Here is an 18937-nt window from a genome sequence, read left to right as displayed (position 1 = left end):
AAAGAAGAAGAAATTAAATCACAAAGCCCTAAAAAATCCCAGTTAACTCATTCTTAAAAGGCCTGGACAATAGAAGCCTCTGAAATTATGGGTGGAATGCCCAGACATGTCACAAGAATTTTTAAAGGCCCTTTTAAATAACCTCAAGACATTCTCAAACCATAGCTTTAGTTCTTGCTCGTTAGAGATTTTTGTTTCACCATCTTGCTTGTTTCCCTTCATGCAGACTTTTTATCTATGGTCTTTAATACAGGAAACAGTCATCTTCCCTAACCACTCTTGAATTTTGTGTTATGGTGACCTCAAAAACTTGAATAGCATTGACTTTAATCATTCTAATCACTTGCATTCCAGTCTTGTTCTTATTCTTTCTCCCTTTAGCCTTGTGACATGGACCAGGACATGTGGAAAATCCTTTAGACAATGAAAATATGCCACTGCATCAACTGACAATCAGAGAAAAACAGAGAAACATGAATCATTAACTAAAGAACTTTAACATTACCTTTTTCTTTTTTTTTTCCTTTTGCTTTACTAAATGATTTAAGACTAGGGTGACCTAATTATCTTCTTAAATAGAAGATGAATATAATTTTTAATGTGTATACTCAAATACTATGCTAATTTTAAAAAATAACAACAAATGCTAGGTAAGAGCAGTCTATCATGTAGCAGGAAAAATGTATAGACCAGTGTAACCAAGTATCAGTGGAAGACACAACACAGCTTCCAAAGACACATGTACTTCAGATTTCCAAAACACCAAGAATCTCTATCTGTCAGTGTATTTTGTCCAAACTTATAAACAGATAACATTTTGCATTTTCAGGGCCAGTAAGTATTCAATGAAAGTTGAAGCCTAATATCAAACTTCAAAAACACATATCAATACAAGAGACAGAAGAAGAGACTGTTCTACATAAATAATGAAAACATTGAACAACATCCTGGGCTATTTTTTCTTCTCTCTTAACACATTTGTTTCTTATTTTTGAAGTAATTAATAGTAAACGCACTCATCTTAGAAAATGTGTAAAAAAATGTGTAAGAACAAAAAATATATATATTTGTATAACAATATAACTATTGTATGTGTATAACTATACATACAATAGTTATACATATAACTAGGTAAATAAAAATCACCTATAATCTTTTATCCCAATAATAAGTTCTGTTATTTCTATCTTTTTCTCTGGGATTTCTCCATCCCTTTCACTCTCACCTGAACACATAAATTGCTGTAAGGAATTTTGGAAGTATAGTTTATGAATCTCAGACTCTAGAATCCAATAGACCTTTTGAACTCTGGCCACTTTACATATTAGCTCTGCAATGTTAGATAAATCTTACTTTCTTCTTCTGTAAAATGGGAGTGATAATATAGCTTCCAAAACTGACTTTGTTAGGATTAAATGAGATAAACTGGTGTATAACATATATGCATGCCACTGAAGTGTTATGCTATGGTTATTATTGCATTTATACATTATACAATCACATAATTCATCAGTCTTCAACTGACCTTTACGTACTTATTGGACATTTAATATATGCCAAGCACTGCTGCAGAACCCAAGGCAAAAAATAAATAAATAAACTAGATAAAAGTCAAATTCTGTGCTTTCATGGTGCTTATATTCTCACCAGCAGTAAGAAGCAAAAAAACATACAAAGAAAATAAATTTGTGATCATCTTGGATATACAGTTTGTCATTATTTTTTCACTGTTTTATCAACATATCTCTTATAATTATTTTTAATAGCATCACTTTAACTATGACATAAATGACCAGTGATCAGAAAATCTTACAAAGGTCCAGATAGTAAATATTTTATACTCATGGACCATACAGTCTCCACTTCACAATTATTCAACTCTGCAACTGTTTGACTTTGCCACTGTAACACAAAAGCAATCATAGGCAATACATAAACAAAAGGTCATCCTGTGTTCTGATACAACTTTATTTATAGACACTGAAATTCGAATCTCATGCAATTTTCAACTGTCATAAAAACATTGTCATTTGTTGAGTTTTTGTCAGCCATTTAAAAATGCAGGAAACATTATTACCTCACAAGGCATACCAAAGCTGGCAGTGGACCATCTTTGGTCCCCAAACTTAGTTTACCAACCTCTGATCCAGACTATGAGTATACTGCATTTGATTTACCATCTATCTATTTTAGATATCAATTTTTTTTCACTGACACATTATCTATGCTATTAATTTAAAAGTTTTCTCTCAAACTGCCAGAGGAAGCTTTCAGCTGATAAGAATAATTGATTTTCAATTAATATCCTGTGTTTTCCTACACATCCAGTCATGTCCCTTCGTCAAAATATTTTGAATGCCAACTATCACATAAAGACAGTTTGTCCTGTCCTGGCAGAAACCTGGGCACCATGGGAAGGGGTGTAGAGTAAGGAGAGTGAAGGGGATTCTCAAAGAGCAGGAAGAGAGCTGGGGAGCAGCGACACTCAGACGGAGCGGGGATGACTCGGGTTCTTCTGATGCACGGGTGTTCTTACCCCTTATCAGTGTGTGTGGCTCTTAAAGGTAGTCAGTACAGCTTCAGAGTCACTGCGCTTTGAGTACCACTGTGAGGAGAATTCTGCTTTTTATAAAATATGGCTTTTACACAACGGGAATGAACTTTGATAGATCGAAAGGGATGACAGAAAAATAACCCCTGAAAACAGGAAACTGGTTAAAGCAACCTACCCTGAAGTGTTGCAGAGTGGAGGAGCATTCATCTCTTCACATGCAGGTTTGTCAAGATGATGCAGTGCTGTACTCTCTAGAGGAATCTTAACAGGGAAGACATAAAATTCTAACTGTCAGAATGATGAGAAAGCAGGTTTTAAGAGATATGTGGGTGTTCGTGTGATTTAAAGGTTATACAGCTATCTTAAAAAATGAGTCTTGCCTGTATAACTTCTTTTTTCCAAAATCTGAATATTTCCCCTGAATTGTGATGTTCTCCCAAGTCGTTCTTTATTCCAAAGCACAAAGAAGACATTCTTTGAGAAGAGGCACATGAAAAGTCATTAAGAATGAAAACTACACACAATCTCCTTTGCCTGGATTTATTAAACGCCCTTCTCTGTGAACAGTGGCTGACTGCTTTTGTTGAACTACAGGTGAACGCTAAGCATGTCAGTGTCGTGAATGTCTGTCAGCATTTCTTACTGGGCAGAAATAAGTAAAAACATCCTGATTTCTCAAATCAAAGGTCCTTTCTCTTGCTTGGGCCAAGTTCCAAGACTCCGGTGAATAAACACAAAAAGGCAAATGACAGTCCAGCTCAGAGCCCTTCATAAAAAATATAACTCCGCAGAACCCATTCAAGAAAACAAAGGCCAATCAAAACCAGAGGTGCATCTTTATTAGAGGTAACAAATTCTGTCAGAACTGTCAACAACCCATTTTAGGAGACCCCTCATGCTGTGGATCTTTAATTACTAAAGGCAATTGTTGATGTTATGCAACCCCAATGATAGTGTACCAGATGTCTAGTTGCTAATGAAACCTTAGTAATAACTACTCGACTTTTCTATAGTAGGGTTTTGGCAATTAAAAATATTAGAATGAAGAATAAAGCCATGAAGATCTTTGACCCAATCCCTCATAGAGTTGGCAAATGCAAGCAAGTTAGTGGTTGTGAGGGAGGCAGACTAGGAGTGCAGGATCTGCGGCAGCCTTAGGGGAAAGGGAGATTTCAGGATTAGAGGAAATTTTACAATTCCTCAAGGTTTTTGACCGTTGTTAATTCTTTTATTCATTAAATGAATGTTTAAAAGTGCCCTACACTATCTGCACCTAGTTGGTTCCTGAGTTTCAGACAGAGATCATTCCAAATGAGGCCTATCCAAAATGGAGGGCTTACCAAGTCACAGCCCAGGCAAGGTCCAGGCCTTAGACAGCTTGGAGTTTGGTAGAAACAGACCAGCGTGCATACACAGTCACACACACAGACACATTAATCAACTAAATATTTGCTGGTTAGTAAGTGCTTGGAAGGGAACACATGAAGGACTAAAACAAAGACCGAGCTCTCAGTGTAATGCCAAGAGATGAAGAAATGCTTTGCCCCAGGAATAGCTATTTGGTGAAATGCCAGTTAATACAGAGAAGAACCTGGTCAAAAGAAAATAAGATGTGGGGTGGGATGGGATGGGGCAGAAAAAGGAGTCACAAGTCATTGATTCTATTATAGACTCCAGGACTAATCTCTACAGGACTTAAGTTAAGTCTCTGACCTTCTCACACTGAGGCTCCAAGTTCCCCAACATGCCAAAAAGAAGTACCTTCCAAATCTATCGGACACAGAATTAATGTGAGAGAATTAGTGAAATACTGAAAATATAGCATTGCCAAACATTAAAAGGACCAAACCTAAGTAAGCTTTTATTATTAAAAGTGGACAGGGGCAGGGAGGCAGGATTCTATAGATTCTGTATGTATAGATTCTATACAGTCAGTAAACCAAATCCTGGATATAGGAACTTGTCTTAGAAACAGATTTCTAGGTGATTTAGAGTGATTTCTTCAAATAGAAATTGAGTTTATGTATTTATACATCTTTTTCATGCCATAGCTTGCTTTCTCTAGGTTGGATTTAGACAAATAATCCCTCTATTCCCTCAGAATTTGATAAGTGTGAAGCCAAGGAAACAGGAAGAGAATGTCTTATGGATTTCCCCATCACAGACTAATTAAACCATCCAAACCAACAGTTCTACTTTAAAAAACAAAGTGTCCTTCCTTGTTTAGTGAACCTTCAACTGAGGGGCAGGAACTTCTGCTTTCTAGGTCTGCCCTGGACTTCCCCTGTATAAATGGAAACTCCCAGGCTCTTCCTGTCTCAATGTTCCATTTTAAAAAAAACAGGAATCAAACTTGACTTCAGAGGTGCTGATGATGTGGTCACTGTACGGGGCTCCACAATCACAGAAGGCAAATGAAGGCTTGGCCACATCAGGGTGACCCAGTCCTGGGCTATTTAGTGTTTATCAGTGCAGATAAAGGAACCATAATTTCCGAACTAGAGTGACCTTCATGAAAGTCAGATCTCTTTATATCACTCCCCTTGAAACCTTTCAGTGATATCCCACCATCTGTAGGATCAAGTCCAAGCTCCTTACATGACCTAAAACACTACTACTCACCTGTTCATTATCTCATTTCATCACCACCTCACTGTGCTCACCAAACCCTAATCTCTTGTTTTTCAGAACGACTCACAGTTCCCTGAGGGTGCTCTGCCTCCCCAAGGTTTCCCCCATCTACTCTCCCTTTCCTTTCTACACGCACCCCATCTCTCGCTCCACCCACAATGACTTCTAAGAATCAGTTCTGGAATTCTCTCCCCCACATACCTCATACACACATTCTGGGCTGGGCTAAGTACCTCTCCCCCACATTTACAGTACCTACAAGGCCCCCTGAATACACCTCCATGGGGGCGCTTCTCAGACCCGTATTGTACGGTGGGTTGGCTAGATGTCTCCCACACTCCACCTTGAGAGCTCTGCCAGAATAGGAACTTACTCATCTTTGGTTCCCCAGCACTTGACCAAAGTGCTAGACCAAAGAAAGCACTCAACAATTTTGATGAATGGATGAAGTGTTGCCAGAAAATTGTTCAGAATTTCCCAATTTCCGTCTATATTCCTTAGGTTCTAAGTAACACTCAACAAGCCCAGAATAGGGCTTTTCTGAGTAAAGATACAATATACTTTCAATCCAGATTTCTGGAAATAAAACATGATTACTATGCTCCCAAATAAAAACTTTAAGCAAGTTTCACAATTATGTCAAAGATTTCTAGGATTTAGAAAGCAGAATGCTTCCAAGTTGTGAGGCATCTGGGTTAATCTCACAGCTCGCTACAGAACTACTTGGAGAAAGCCTGAAACAACAAAAAATGCAAAACTGCCAATCCCCCACTCTGTCAAGAAGCACCATCACCCAACAACTCACAGTGCTGCTCACATGGCCTCAAAAAGAGACTGAAAAATACACAGTATACCTTTCCTCCTTTATCATAAGAAAAGGCTTTACATGTTGGAAAACAGTGGGCAACTTGGGATCTACAATGAATTTAAATGGAAGTTTGTGGGGTGCCTGCAGTTTGTCAACTAAGCAGCTTTGACATGCAGAATTCCTGGAACTAGGCTACTTTAATTTAGTATGACTGCTCTGTGGCAATAAAGCAGCATCCTAAAAATAAAGCATACATAATACATCTTCCACGCTGGGCATGAAAAATAGTACAAAGCTTAAATGCTACCAAAACGATGTCCCCTGGGATTCATTCACATTACCATGCAGGAAAGCTTTGGCAGTGCTGCTAAATCGAAGATCACAGGGGGGTGCTGGGTACTCTCATGCAATTGGCTTATACACAGAGTCTGCTTTGTCTTTTCCAAGATAAATACTTTAAAATATCTTGCTAAAAAACTTATCTAAATATATCAGTGCCACATAGTATCTGGTGACTTTTGTAATGATTTCAGACATTTACAAGGATAGTTTGACACACATTAAGGTAATACAGTCACGTTTGCAAACATACGATTGCTTTGGGTAAAACCAGAGAATCCAGTAAGCATTGGTTTGCATTAAAAAAAAATTTTTTTTAATTGCCGCAGTGTTCAGAACAGGATATCAATACCTCAGTAGAGTAAGAATTATATCAATATTAAATTGTTGAATTGAAAAAAAGAAATTAAATGGGAAAACTAGCATAGTGGTAAAATCAGAAATTGCCATGTTAAAATTTATCCATTTTTGTCACAATCCTGTGATTATATAAAGTTAAATTTGAGAGGGGTTAACAGAAGCAACATGATGAGACTTTAGTGTCAGACAGAACTGACTACAAATTCCAGTTGCACTCCTCACTAGTATGTGGCCTTGGGCAAGTTTCATAATGTCTCAGGATCCCAGTATTCAAATCTCAATAATTTCTGCTATGCAGAATTTTTGTGACGTAATAGACATAAGACACCAAATGCAGTATAGACACTGCATGATGCAGAATGTTAAATTCTATATACACTCAACTGAAGATTTCATTATTGCAAAAATTTTGTAAAAATTTTATAAAAAAGGCCTTTTATGCTAAATTTCAACTCACTTTTGCATTATCTGCACAGATACACATAGGATGAGAATCTTCTCAAGTGACAATTGCTGGATTTTGTAGTATGGGATACCTCCGGCACTTCCTACCACTAATTACAACCTTGCCCTTCTCCAAGTACATATTTTTAGGGATATGTTTGGGGTCTCACCTGTCAGAAAATGGTCTAGTATATATTGCTAGGCCAGTAACTCCACTCATTTCTAACATACATATTTTTGCATTCAAAGAGAATCATCTAGAATTCATCAATTTATACAACCAAGAACCTGTTCCAGCCTAACTGGGGCTGGTAGCTCTGCACTAACAGGATTATCCACAGTAGTTCTATAACTTTAAAAACACTGAAGATGAACTTTATAATTGGGACCTTCTGTCTGTTGGGAAGTTTGTTCTGAGAGGCTGAGGACAGGCAGATCATTCAAATCATAGCATTTCATTTCCTTTTACATTATCCTTTACATCTTCATATGCTTCCTTTATATATTGAGGTAATTGAGGCAATGGCCTTGAGCAAAGTACTAAATTACTCTGAGCTTCATTTTCAACATATGTAAAATGGCTGTCGCAGAGTACCCACCTCATAGAGTTTTTGTGAGAATCTAGTAAGTTAATGAATACAGAGCACTTTGCACAGTGCCTGGTATATAGTAACATTCAATAACTTCTAGCTAGGTATGGTTGCTGTTGCCTTGATCAAAAACAGAGTTCCAAAACCTGTATCTGTGCTATACATCAATGTGTAAGTCATCAGTTTCAGAGTTAAATAACTAGATACACTAATAGTTTCTGGCAGTAGGGAAAGAAGACAAAAAGTATTTGATGAGGAGCACAGCTTGATGAAAAGAAGAAAGACTTGAAAGTTAAAAGACATGGCTAGAATTCTTGCTGAACATGTAATCCATTCTATGATCCTGAACTTTGTTTCATCTCTAAGTTGAGGTAAAAAAAAATTCTAATGCATAAGACTCTTGAAGGATTTAATGAGATACTCAAATATTTATATTCAATTGACAACACAGACTAGCTAAATTCTTTATATTAGGCATGAATTTATTTTCACAAACATTAATCAGAAGTCAGAGAAAAGAAATAATATTTAGGGCATATTACTTTTCCAGATATTAAAAACTCTACTCATAGATCAAGCAAGATCATCAGAGAAGTGGATACATTAAACCCTATTGTTCCTTCTGCAGAATACCCATAATCCAGTTACACTATAGTATGATGCCAACAGGCCACATTGAAGGCCCTCACAAGAATAAGGCCTGAAAATTTTATCATATGCATAAGAATGTATAAGAACAATTTTCATTACCTCTACAATAAGTTCTTATAAGAACTAGGTTGGATATAGACTAAAAATGAGTATTGGAAACTGGACACAAATACAAACTTCCTATTTGGAGTCAGTGGAGCAGGACAAAAATTCACTCCCTCACTCATCCAAAAATATTTATTTAGCACTTACTGTGTGCCAGACTCTGAGTTAGGATCCAGGAAAGCAATGATAAACAAGACAGTCAACATTCCTTCCCTCACAGATTCAGAAAATTTGGGGAAGGAGCAGATGATTAAACAAGTAATTATAAATAGAGGTCTAGAATGAGGTGGAAATAGGTACTGGGTAACCTGATAAGACCTACCATTTCCTTGGGTAGGCAGGGAGACACAAATAAGGCTAAGTTTGAATAAGAGAAGAATAGGAGGGGACTAGAAGGAGAATACAGTTCTTCGGAAATCAGAGAAAGAAAGACACAGGTCAGAAAAAGACTAGAAGTGAATGGAGAGAGATCTCTAAGGCTCTCTCTGTATCTCCTACCATGACTAGAACTGGTCTATTTACGTACTTGATGGCAAAGGGATCTTGATATCAAAAAGTTTAACTTCATAATCAAGGGACCTGGATTTTAATCCTAGTCCTGCAATATGAAAAAATAATATGTGCTGTTTGGAGTTTATGTTATTGGACCAAGGATACCTCATGTGTAAAAGGAAGTTGTACCCAATTTTTCATAGGATTCCTTCTAGGGCTCCCATTCCATAGTTCTAAATGCAGACACTGAAACTTTTATTTGAGTAATTCAATGAACATGGTACCTCATGTCTTAATGTCTTAATGGTGGTTTACTTTGTGGAAGCACTGTATCTATGTGTTTTCCATGTATTAACTAACAATAATCTCATAATGTAGGTATTATTGTGATTTTACAGGTGAGGAAACTGAACCCTAGAGAGATACTGTAATATTTCCAGGTCCCATGGTTGGTAAATAAAAACCCAGGCAGTGTAGCTTCAGAACCCAAGCTCCTCACCACTGCTGCATTCTCCCAATATCCATCTGAGAGCACCTAAGGGAAGCTCAAAAGGCATATAAGAGTACCATGCTTCAAGGTATATTCAAGAGCTCACCTTCTCTTCTCTGGACTTTATAACATGAAAATGAATGGTGGGGAGAGGATGTGTCTCAAGCAGTTGAGTGCCTACTTCCCACATGGGAGGTCCCGGGTTTGGTTCCCGGTGCCTCCTAAAAACAAAACAAAAATAAAAAATAAAAAACAACAGCAAGCAAACAAAGAAAATACCAACTCAGGGGAGCCAATGTGGCTCAGCAGTTGAGTGCCAGCTTCCCCCATATGAGGTCCTTGGTTCAATCCCCACCCTGGTACCTCAAAAAAAAAAAAAAAAATCAATGGCAGCATAACATAATGAGCATGATCCTATGTCCCTCTGTGCTCAAGACAGCCTTGGTATATGCCCGTGGTTCCAATACCTATCAATGTGCTCCAGTTTGGATGATAAGTTATAGTCACCCAAGTGCAGTGTTTAAGAGCTTATGTTCTGAAATTAGCTACGCCAGCATTCAAAACTGAGTTGAAAATACAGCTTTACTAGCTGTGGAAGTTGGGGACAACTACTTTGCCTGAATAAGCTTCAATCTTCCCATCTACTAAATAAAAAAAAAAAGAACCTACCTCATAGCATTGTTGTGAGAACCATGTATCAATTTATATGTGAACTTTGTATGAGCCAATTAGTATAGTGCTTAGCCAATAGTGAGTACTCAAAAAAAAAATTTAACTTTTATCAACATTAGATTGAATGTTTAAGAGACTTCTTTACCTCAATATAGTCATAGTGGACTACTTTGTGAACTTGAGACATGTAAATATACCTCTGGATCTGGGGCACCTAGACATGAATCAGTATAAGGAAAACGCCCGATCTTTCTAAGGCAATCACTGGTACTTCAAGGAATAGCCATTCTAAAACTAAATTATAATCCTAAAGTCATTGGAAATTCAGTTTGGTTCTCATTAACTTCCAAGGGTTTTAATCTGTTCCATTCCAGACCCCAAGGGAACATCACTGAAATTCTAAACTTTGTGAAATCAGGGAGAAAGGGAGTTCCAATGAACTTATCCTCTTACATTCTTAGGTCAGCTTGGATTCATAGTGGTAACTTCTGGGGCCATTCTACATTCAAAAATAAGCTCTGGGAAGTGGATGTGGCTCAAGTGGTTGAGCTCCCATCTATCACATGGGAGGTCCCCAGTTCAGTTCCTGGGGCCTCCTGCTGAAGGAGAGCTGGCCGATGTGGAGAGCTGGCCCGTGTGGAGCATTGACTCAGCAAGATGACTCAACAAAAAAGAGACACAGAGGAAAGACAATGAGAGTCACAACAAACCAGGAAGCTGAGATAGCTCAAGTGATTAAGTACCTCTCTCTCACATCGGAAGTTCCCATGATCAGTTCCCAGTGCCTCCTAAAGAGAAGACAAGAAGGGAAGACAAGCAGACACAGAAGAATATGCAGCAAATGGACACAAAGAGCAGACAGTGAGCACAAGTGGCAAGCAGGGGTGGGAATAAAAAATCTTAAAAATAAAAAGCTCTGGGAGCAGATGTGGCTCAAGCAATTGGGTACCTGCCTACCACATGGGAGGTCCCGGTTCAGTCCCCCATGCCTCCTAAAGAAGACTAGCAAGACAGCAAGCTAACACAATGAGATGACACAACAAGAAGACACAATGAGTGATACAACAAGCAGGCAGCGGATGTGGCTAAAGCTATTGGGCACCTCTCTCCAACATGGGAGGTCCCAAGTTGGGTTCCTGGTGCCTCTTAAACAAAGACAAGGAGACAGAGAGAGCACACAATGAATAGATAGAGAGTAGACAGTGAGCACAAAACAATGGGAAGGGGGGATAAATATGTAAATCTTTTTTTTTAAAAGTCCTAACCCACCCTATTTTGCATTCAAATTCTGGAATAGCCTTAAGATTCAGAAGATATTCTTTACGTGGCATGGGTATAGCCCTAGCCCAGCCCAGTCCTTTTGCCTACAACTGCAAATGGTTTCATACGGTAGAATCTGCCAAAACATTTTGTCATAAGGAGGAGAAAATCTTGGAAATCAGACTCAATAAATTACTGTTATGAGCTTGAATAAACTACATGGCTATTTAGTATACATACTGAACAAATCATCTATTTTTCCCTTATTTTCTTTACTTATAAAATAAAGGGTTTAAACTCATTGTAAAGTCAAAAGATAGAATCACATCTAACATGATCTGGCTCTGGGCATCTCAAAAAGATTTCATTTATTGAACAAACATACTCTACTTCCCCATCACTTTTAAAAACCTCCAAAGAAGAAATTCTATTTTCTCCCTTAGCAAGCTAGCTCACGATATGCCTGACAGCAAGTTCTTTGCATCCCAGCTTCCTGTCTTCATCATGTAAATTGCCATTGGCTTTAATTAGGTTTAATAAGCCACCGGGCAATTACGGGACACTGTAGATCCCCCCAGGGCCCACTGGATGGAACGTGAGAGAGTCTGGGCTATGATGTGGACCATTGACTACGGGGTGCAGTGATGCTCAGAGATGAACTTACCAGGTGCAATGGATGTATCACGATGATGGGAGAGAGTGTTGCTGTGGGGGGAGTGGGGGGCGGGGGCGGTGGGGTTGAATGGGACCTCATATATTTTTTTTAATGTAATTTAAAAAAATAAATAAATAAATATTTTTTAAAAAATAAATAAATAAATAAAAAATAAAAATTTAAAACTATAAAATAAAGAATATAAATGACAAAAAATAAAAAATAAAAAAAAAAATAAGCCACCGGGAAGAGTACTAAGGGAAAGGGGTAGCAAAGATTGCAGAGTGTGGGTTTCCTCTTGCGTGGGGAGTACAGCCTTTCTCTGGAACCCTCATCCTCCCAAAGCTGGGAAAATAATGACGACAAGCTTACGGGAAGACATGCTGCTGCTGCTGCTCTCCAATTGTGAAATGTGGGTGGAGAAAGTCATTTAGAAAAAAAGAGTGAGGAAAAGAGAAAATCAACCCGAACCCCCCACAGCTTCAAAGAACAAAGTGTGTGAATCTGTTACCTTGGATGAACTCTGATTTCCTGCTTACAGAAGGCAGGGTCCTGTTGAGCCCCAAGATCCTGTCCAGGTGGAAAGCAAACACCTCACTCATGTCCAAGGGTTGTTTGAGCAGCCCACAGGGGCTAGGGCCGCAGCGGGGCGCAGTGCCAGCGGCGCTCCCCTCCAGCACCAGCAAGAGCGCACCGCTCCTAGAGGACACCGGCTGCAGACCTGCCACTGCGCTGTCAGCCAACAGGCGCATTCTACGGATGTCTTCTTTGCTCAGCCACGAGGGGGCGCTCTCGCTGTAGATCCTTATGTTGCTCTCCCTGTGGTTGAGTAGCTGGAAGTCAGTTCTCCCGGGTAGCACCCCGGGACCCCGCACTAGCTTCCAGGGTCGCTCCCCAAATTTGGCCAGGTCTCCTCCATGGACATACCCAGGCGCTTTAGCATCTGCTGCCCCTGCAGCCTTCTGTGGCTGAAGGGATGGTCCGGCCAAAGCCTCGGGTCCTGAGGCTCGAGATACCACTGCGTATTTCTTCCTGCGCTTCGGCTTCACGGTGCCACGAATATTGGCGGGCTTGCTGCGCTTGGAGCGTAGAGTAATGTACACCACATTGGGCTGCAGGGTCCCATTGCCCTGGGACTTGGGAGGGGGCAAGGTACCATCCAAGGGTATCTCCAGGAAAGATACTTCGGTGGGGTCGCCCCTCTGGTGCCACCTCTTTTCTGGTGCCTGTGCGTGCTGCGGAGAGGCGCGCCCTACCTGGCTCACAAGGAAGCCCAGGTAGATGGCACAGGCGGTGCCCAGCAGTAGGTTCCTCCGTGTGCGTGGACGCCGGCTGCTCCAAAGTTTACGCACCCGCTGGACGCACAAGGAGCAGATGAACCAGTTTATGAGTTGTCCTGGCTTGTCTGGGCAGGTCATTTCTCCGGTGCATAGACATGTTGAACAGAGTTTAAAGTCTGCAGTTGTCTCCTGCTGACATGATACATGATTTCCTGAATTCGCCTGTCGCGTCCACTTCTGTGTCTAAATGGTCTCCAGTGGGCAGCAGTAAATGTAAAGGGTTGATAATGGAGTTGGGAATGTTTCTGACACTCGCCTCCACAAACCTTTTAAATTTGTATCCGTCTCCCCAAGGAGAAGTGTGGCTTGTATCTGGGAATAAATGGAAACAGAGTTAACTGAGTCACAGTCTCAAATCACCTCAGTTCCTCTGCGAGAGTAAAGAAAAAGAGTAACCCTTTCCTTTCATTTCCTCCCACTAAATGTTTTTTAAATCAAGTTTCAAAAGTGGAAAATAAGATAGATGTATAGATTTAACATCTAGTTCTAATGTAGTGAAAACAAGCCCCAAAATCCAAGAATATTTTATAACTTGCAGCTGGAACCTTCTGGTTCAGAAGGAAAAACATTAAAATTTGACAAACCCAGGCTTTTCATTTTTGAAATTCAGAGATAACTTAAGACAAGTAATAGATGGTTTTTTAAAAATCTATTGCTATGTACCCCATAATTATTTTTAAAGTCAGTTAGTTTTAATTAATTGGACAGAAGCACCAAGTATTAACATTCACATTTAAAAACATATTCTCTTATTCAAATGGTACAAATTTTTCTTCACAATACATTCCATTCTCTAACTTTAAAAGAGGTAGTATAATATGAAGTCATAAATGCCCACGTATCTTGGAAACAGTAACATTTATTCACACACACATGCACATGACGCCCAAAATGGACTGCTTGCTATTCCTTTTCTTTCCACCAAAGTCAACTGAAAGAAAATAAACAGATCTCTAGCTCATTTTTTTCCACATTATTAAAAAAAGAAGGAAGAGTTAGGAACTCAGAAGCAAGCTTACTTACACAGCTGGCCCCGTGCTTGACTCCAAGAGGAATGTAGTCTCTGACTCTAATGCAAAGAACTTTTAAAGGCTGAGGCATGTAAGTAGAACATATTTCATGGTCAAGAGTGTTCCACATCTCAAATATTTCAGTTCAGCTTTAAAATCTCCCTTGAAAGCTAGTAATTGCAAAGCAGTTGGTTGCTTGTGAACTGGCTACTGAGAGCTCCGTTTTAAAATGTTATAAGTTAAAAAAAAAACAGTTTAATAAACCTCAATTTTAAATTCTGAGAAAACAAATGCCGAACACAATCAGTATTTAATTCAAGTAACTTTCCACTTATTTTTAACCCCTGGGAGCCCTCTAGTGTCCAGTTTGTAAATAGACTCAAAAATGTCAGTCTCAGAATTAAAAAGACTGAGAGTGCTTGTTTAGCTTAGTGGAGCAATCGCTGCTGAATACCTTGTAAAATGAGAAGGGCTGTCACGCCTCTGCCCTTCCCTGGTCCAGGATTACAGTGCCAGGGTTTCCAGAATCCACTACTCACCTTACCATCTTGGGCCATTTACAGAGAAATATTTGTCTCCCACCAAATCTGAGAAGAGAAGAAAGGCTAGATGTTCTCAACAAGGTAAGAAAGGGTTAACGCAAATAAAGAAAAAATAGAACAATGAGATAAGAGTGCACATAGATAGAGAAAGACATTTATAGTGTGCAGTTACACAGTGCAACAGGTCACAAAAAGAAGTCATGGGTTCTCTCTGATTGGAGTTTTTTAAAAAACAGGTTAGTGATTGGATTAGGTAGTTGCAAGTTCTGGCACAAAGGCAGAGTCTTGGGACCTCCAGGTCTCACTAAACCTTTTCTAGTTGATTCTGTGGCAAATAGAATCAGAAGGCAAGTAGGTAATAGGGCAATTTTTCTTCCCCACTGGGAAAAAGCTTGTGATACTGGTGGTTGGGTAAGAGATCAAAGAAAGCATGCAGTATAATCCCAAAAATACTGTATTTTACAATGCAATAAAAGGGGAATTGGAACACAGATAGAAGGAAAGTGTTAACTTCCAAGTGATAAAATGCCAAAAATAAACTCAAACTTTTCTTTCTCTTTAAAAGTTCTGCCAAATGGAAGGAGGAGATGGAGAAATTCCAACATAGAAGTGCACCTGTAGGTTTTGGCTAACTTTGTGAGAATTCGGGCAGGAAAGCAATTTTCTTTTGCTCCAAAACTTGTAAAGCATAAGCACAGAAATCATTTTCTATGGTAAGAAATGTTACTTACTGAAAGGAAATTATGGCAGATCTCTGTTTTTACAACCATCTTATATATATGTCCAGAAGATAACCTGACCTGTCTCTTTAAAAATTAAAAGCAAGTTTTTGGCAGGGACCGGATTAAAATATGCAGAAGCTTTCTCTAGTTGTTTAAAAAAGCATTTCAGTGGAGAAATGCTAAGGAAGTAAATGACTTGTGTGAGTAAGCAAATTTGGTAGACCCTTACACACACCCTCAATTTCTTTTTATTGAAAAAAAAGAAAAACTAATACATTGCCTTCTCTTATTGCCATAGAGGTGATGAGTGGAGGCTAAAATGCATGCTGTTTGGAAAACCACTCCAGAGGGAGAAAACCCTCCCTGCTTTGAGTTCTCTTCCTTCACTTTCAAGCTGCAGGCCCCTGTGACAAGTCATCTTACCTTTCTAAGCCTCAGTTTCCCCATCGCTTAGAGAGGAAAAATAACAGCACTTACTCCATAGATTAAATGAGATAATGGTGACAGATGGTAACTGGAAACATTAGGCAATGGGTTTTTGCCCCCTTGGCCCCTTACTGAACTTCTCAGAGGCCTCTCTCCAACCAGGCAGCTCCTCCGGGACAGAAAACAATTTTAATCCCCACCCTTCCATTCCCACCCATTGAAATCTCTGTAACCTAGTAGTTCTTTTCTACTCCCGTGGATGAAAACTCAGGCAGGCCCTGTGACTTTTCTAGTCATACTCAGATTTTTTAAAAGTTCTCCAGTAATCACACACATACACACTAAATAAAACGTTTGATTCTATGTAATAGTCAAATTTTTCAAATTTCTTTTCGAATTAAAGCATTTCCCCTCTCCAGAAACCAGCTGCCTTTCAAAAAGTGTAGTAAAATCCAACTAAAAAGGGTAGGAGGTGGGTATCTGGGCTTCTTTTTTCCTACCTACAATTTCTATTGTAGTTGTGTGGTGTGTGTTCACGCATCTGCACTTTGAGCTTCGTTCTGGCTATTCCAGGGTTGAAGGGTGGTGGAGGGGAGGAAATAGTAGTAGCAGAAAACTTTGTATTACTCTGTTATCGTTGTGGATTAGGATTATAAACTCTTTAGGTTTGGCAGGTATGCAAAGCTGACCCTCTCAAGGACATTTTGTTGCCACTTCCAGGGCACCACTACCAAAGCCTCTGTCTGCCTGGCTGCCCACGTCTCTTCAGTCCCTTGGAATCTGAGAGCCCGCAGTCTGTGGAGGTTATCTCTTCCTTCACGCTGTTCTCTTGTGCAACACTTAAGATAACCAGCAGTCTCACTTGGGTCTCTGCGTAAGCCCACGTGTTGTCCAACCGAGACAGTCACCGTCCTCTGCCCCAGCAGCCTCAGGCTCAGGAAAGCAGCCTGTCTTCCCCCTGCGTGGTGGACCCACACCTCAGCTTAGAATATGGGAACTGGTTTGATTGCCTCATGGTTTCTGTTGAAGCTGAATAGAAAGAATCTATTTTCTGCCATCAGCTGCTAGGGAAGCTCAAGAGAAGTTTAATTTACTGTTAGAAAAATAAAGCCAATTTCCTTGCCATAGAAGGAGTAATGGCTTGAAATTTTGATGCCATGCTGTAAAACACAAATAACACTCAAAATGCTAGTTATTACTACATATTATTAAATCAAAGAGATTAATAATCCTCATGGCTAAAGTATTGTCTTTTGATTAAAAAAAAAAAAAAAAGCCTATGAGGGAAACAATGGTATGGCCCATTAGAATTATCTGGGGTTCTTTTTATACTTTTGTGGAGAAATTAATGGAGAAAAAGCTTGGGCAGGGATTGGGGATCCTGGTAATGATCTATTTCTATGCCTGGATGGGGTCATTTGGAGATAATTCGTTGACTGTGTATTTATAATTTGCATACTTTTCCATGAATCTCTTTTCATTCAATAAAATTTAAAGAGATAGTGGGTAAAGAGGGGCTGCTTTTATATTCTTTATACCTTGTATAAGCTATCCATCTATATAAAAAAGGAGTGTGAGACTATTGTTTTATATTTTTTATCTACAATGAAGAGTTCCTATTACTTTAGTCATTTTAAAATTAAATTTAAAAATTAAGGAACAATAAAATCACTGAAAATTTAAAATAAAACATATGGATGTCTAGGCTTTATCTATTCCCCCAGAGATTCCAATTTAATCAGTCTGGGGTGGAGCCCAGGAACCTATAGTTTTAAATTTTCTAATGTATAGAGTTGTACTTCTCTGTTCTAAGAATTAAATGGCTAGTTTCACAAGCAAATTAATATCTAAGCCCCCTCTTGATATAGATGTGGAGTGGACACAATCATTCTAAGGTCTACAGGCTGGAGGAATAGAGTATGGATTAGAGTGGACTTACTGATATTTTATTCATGAACTATTGTGATTAGTAATCGAAGAAAATGTGGCATTAGTGTGGAGAAAGTGGCATGGTGGCTACTGGGGGTAGGGAGTGGGAGGAAGAGATGTGATGTGGGGGCATTTTCGGGACTTGGAGTTGTCCTGGGTGGTGCTGCAGGGACAGTTACCGGACACTGCATGTCCTCCCATGGCCCACTGGATGGAACGTGGGAGAGTGTGGGCTATGATGGGGACCATTGACCATGAGGTACAGCGGTGCTCAGAGATGTATTCACCAAATGCAATGAATGTCTCATGATGATGGAGGAGGTTGTTGTTATGGGGGGAGGAGTGGGGTAAGGGGAGTGGGGGGTATATGGGAACCTCATATTTTTTTAATGTAACATTAAAAAAATAAATAAAGACAAAAAAAAAACCTTTTTGTTGGTCAAGTGATAACAACTAGGTTTCACTGGGAGTGAAATAATCTGTAAATCCTTCAAGGCTTTCACTTGTAAAATTCATTTGTGGTAAAGGTTATTTCTCCGTCAGCCTGGGAGACTGAAGGAGATTAGACAGTCAGGCTCTAAGGGGCTTACCCCTCGGCACTCTGTTCCCCACTCCAGTCAGGTGCACCAGGTGCTGCCCTGTGTGTCCAAGCTCGCCTACCTCCCAGAAGTCATCCTGACTCTCAAAGTGAAGAGGAATGAGTGAGGACTCCATTCACTGAAAAGCTAAGTAGTAAGCTCTTCCTGCTGCTGCTGGCCCATGCTCCTTACCTGGGTTACATTCCTACAGAAGGATACTTTGTTCCTGGCTCTGTGCTGACCAGACAACTCCACTGGGAGCCAGCCTTGCTCACCGCCTCTTGACCTCCAGTCACCCTAGCCCATCTAGAACTATGGTGCTGCCTTTAGCTGAGGTTG

The 18937-nt window shown here is 39.6% G+C and overlaps 1 protein-coding gene across 2 annotated transcripts in view; it reads right to left on the bottom strand.

The window, feature by feature from the left end:
- GASK1B (golgi associated kinase 1B) overlaps positions 1-14843 on the bottom strand; it is a 48195-nt gene extending 33352 nt beyond the window's left edge. Inside the window, exons 1-2 of one of the 2 annotated variants that reach the window (XM_058277992.1) lie at positions 14415-14843; positions 12563-13703 (exon numbers count right to left, since the gene is read on the bottom strand). In XM_058277992.1, the coding sequence (XP_058133975.1) occupies positions 12563-13469 (907 nt within the window). In that variant the 5' untranslated portion in view covers positions 13470-13703; positions 14415-14843. Of the gene's footprint in view, positions 1-12562; positions 13704-14410 lie in introns of both variants that reach the window. The other variant, XM_058277982.2, reaches the window with a different exon arrangement.
- Positions 14844-18937: the final 4094 nt, after the last annotated feature.

This window comes from Dasypus novemcinctus, chromosome 1 (genome assembly GCF_030445035.2).
Source record: "Dasypus novemcinctus isolate mDasNov1 chromosome 1, mDasNov1.1.hap2, whole genome shotgun sequence".
NCBI classification, from domain to species: domain Eukaryota; kingdom Metazoa; phylum Chordata; class Mammalia; order Cingulata; family Dasypodidae; genus Dasypus; species Dasypus novemcinctus.
Note: the sequence above shows the minus strand (reverse complement) of the source record. Positions and strands in the feature narration are given on the sequence as shown.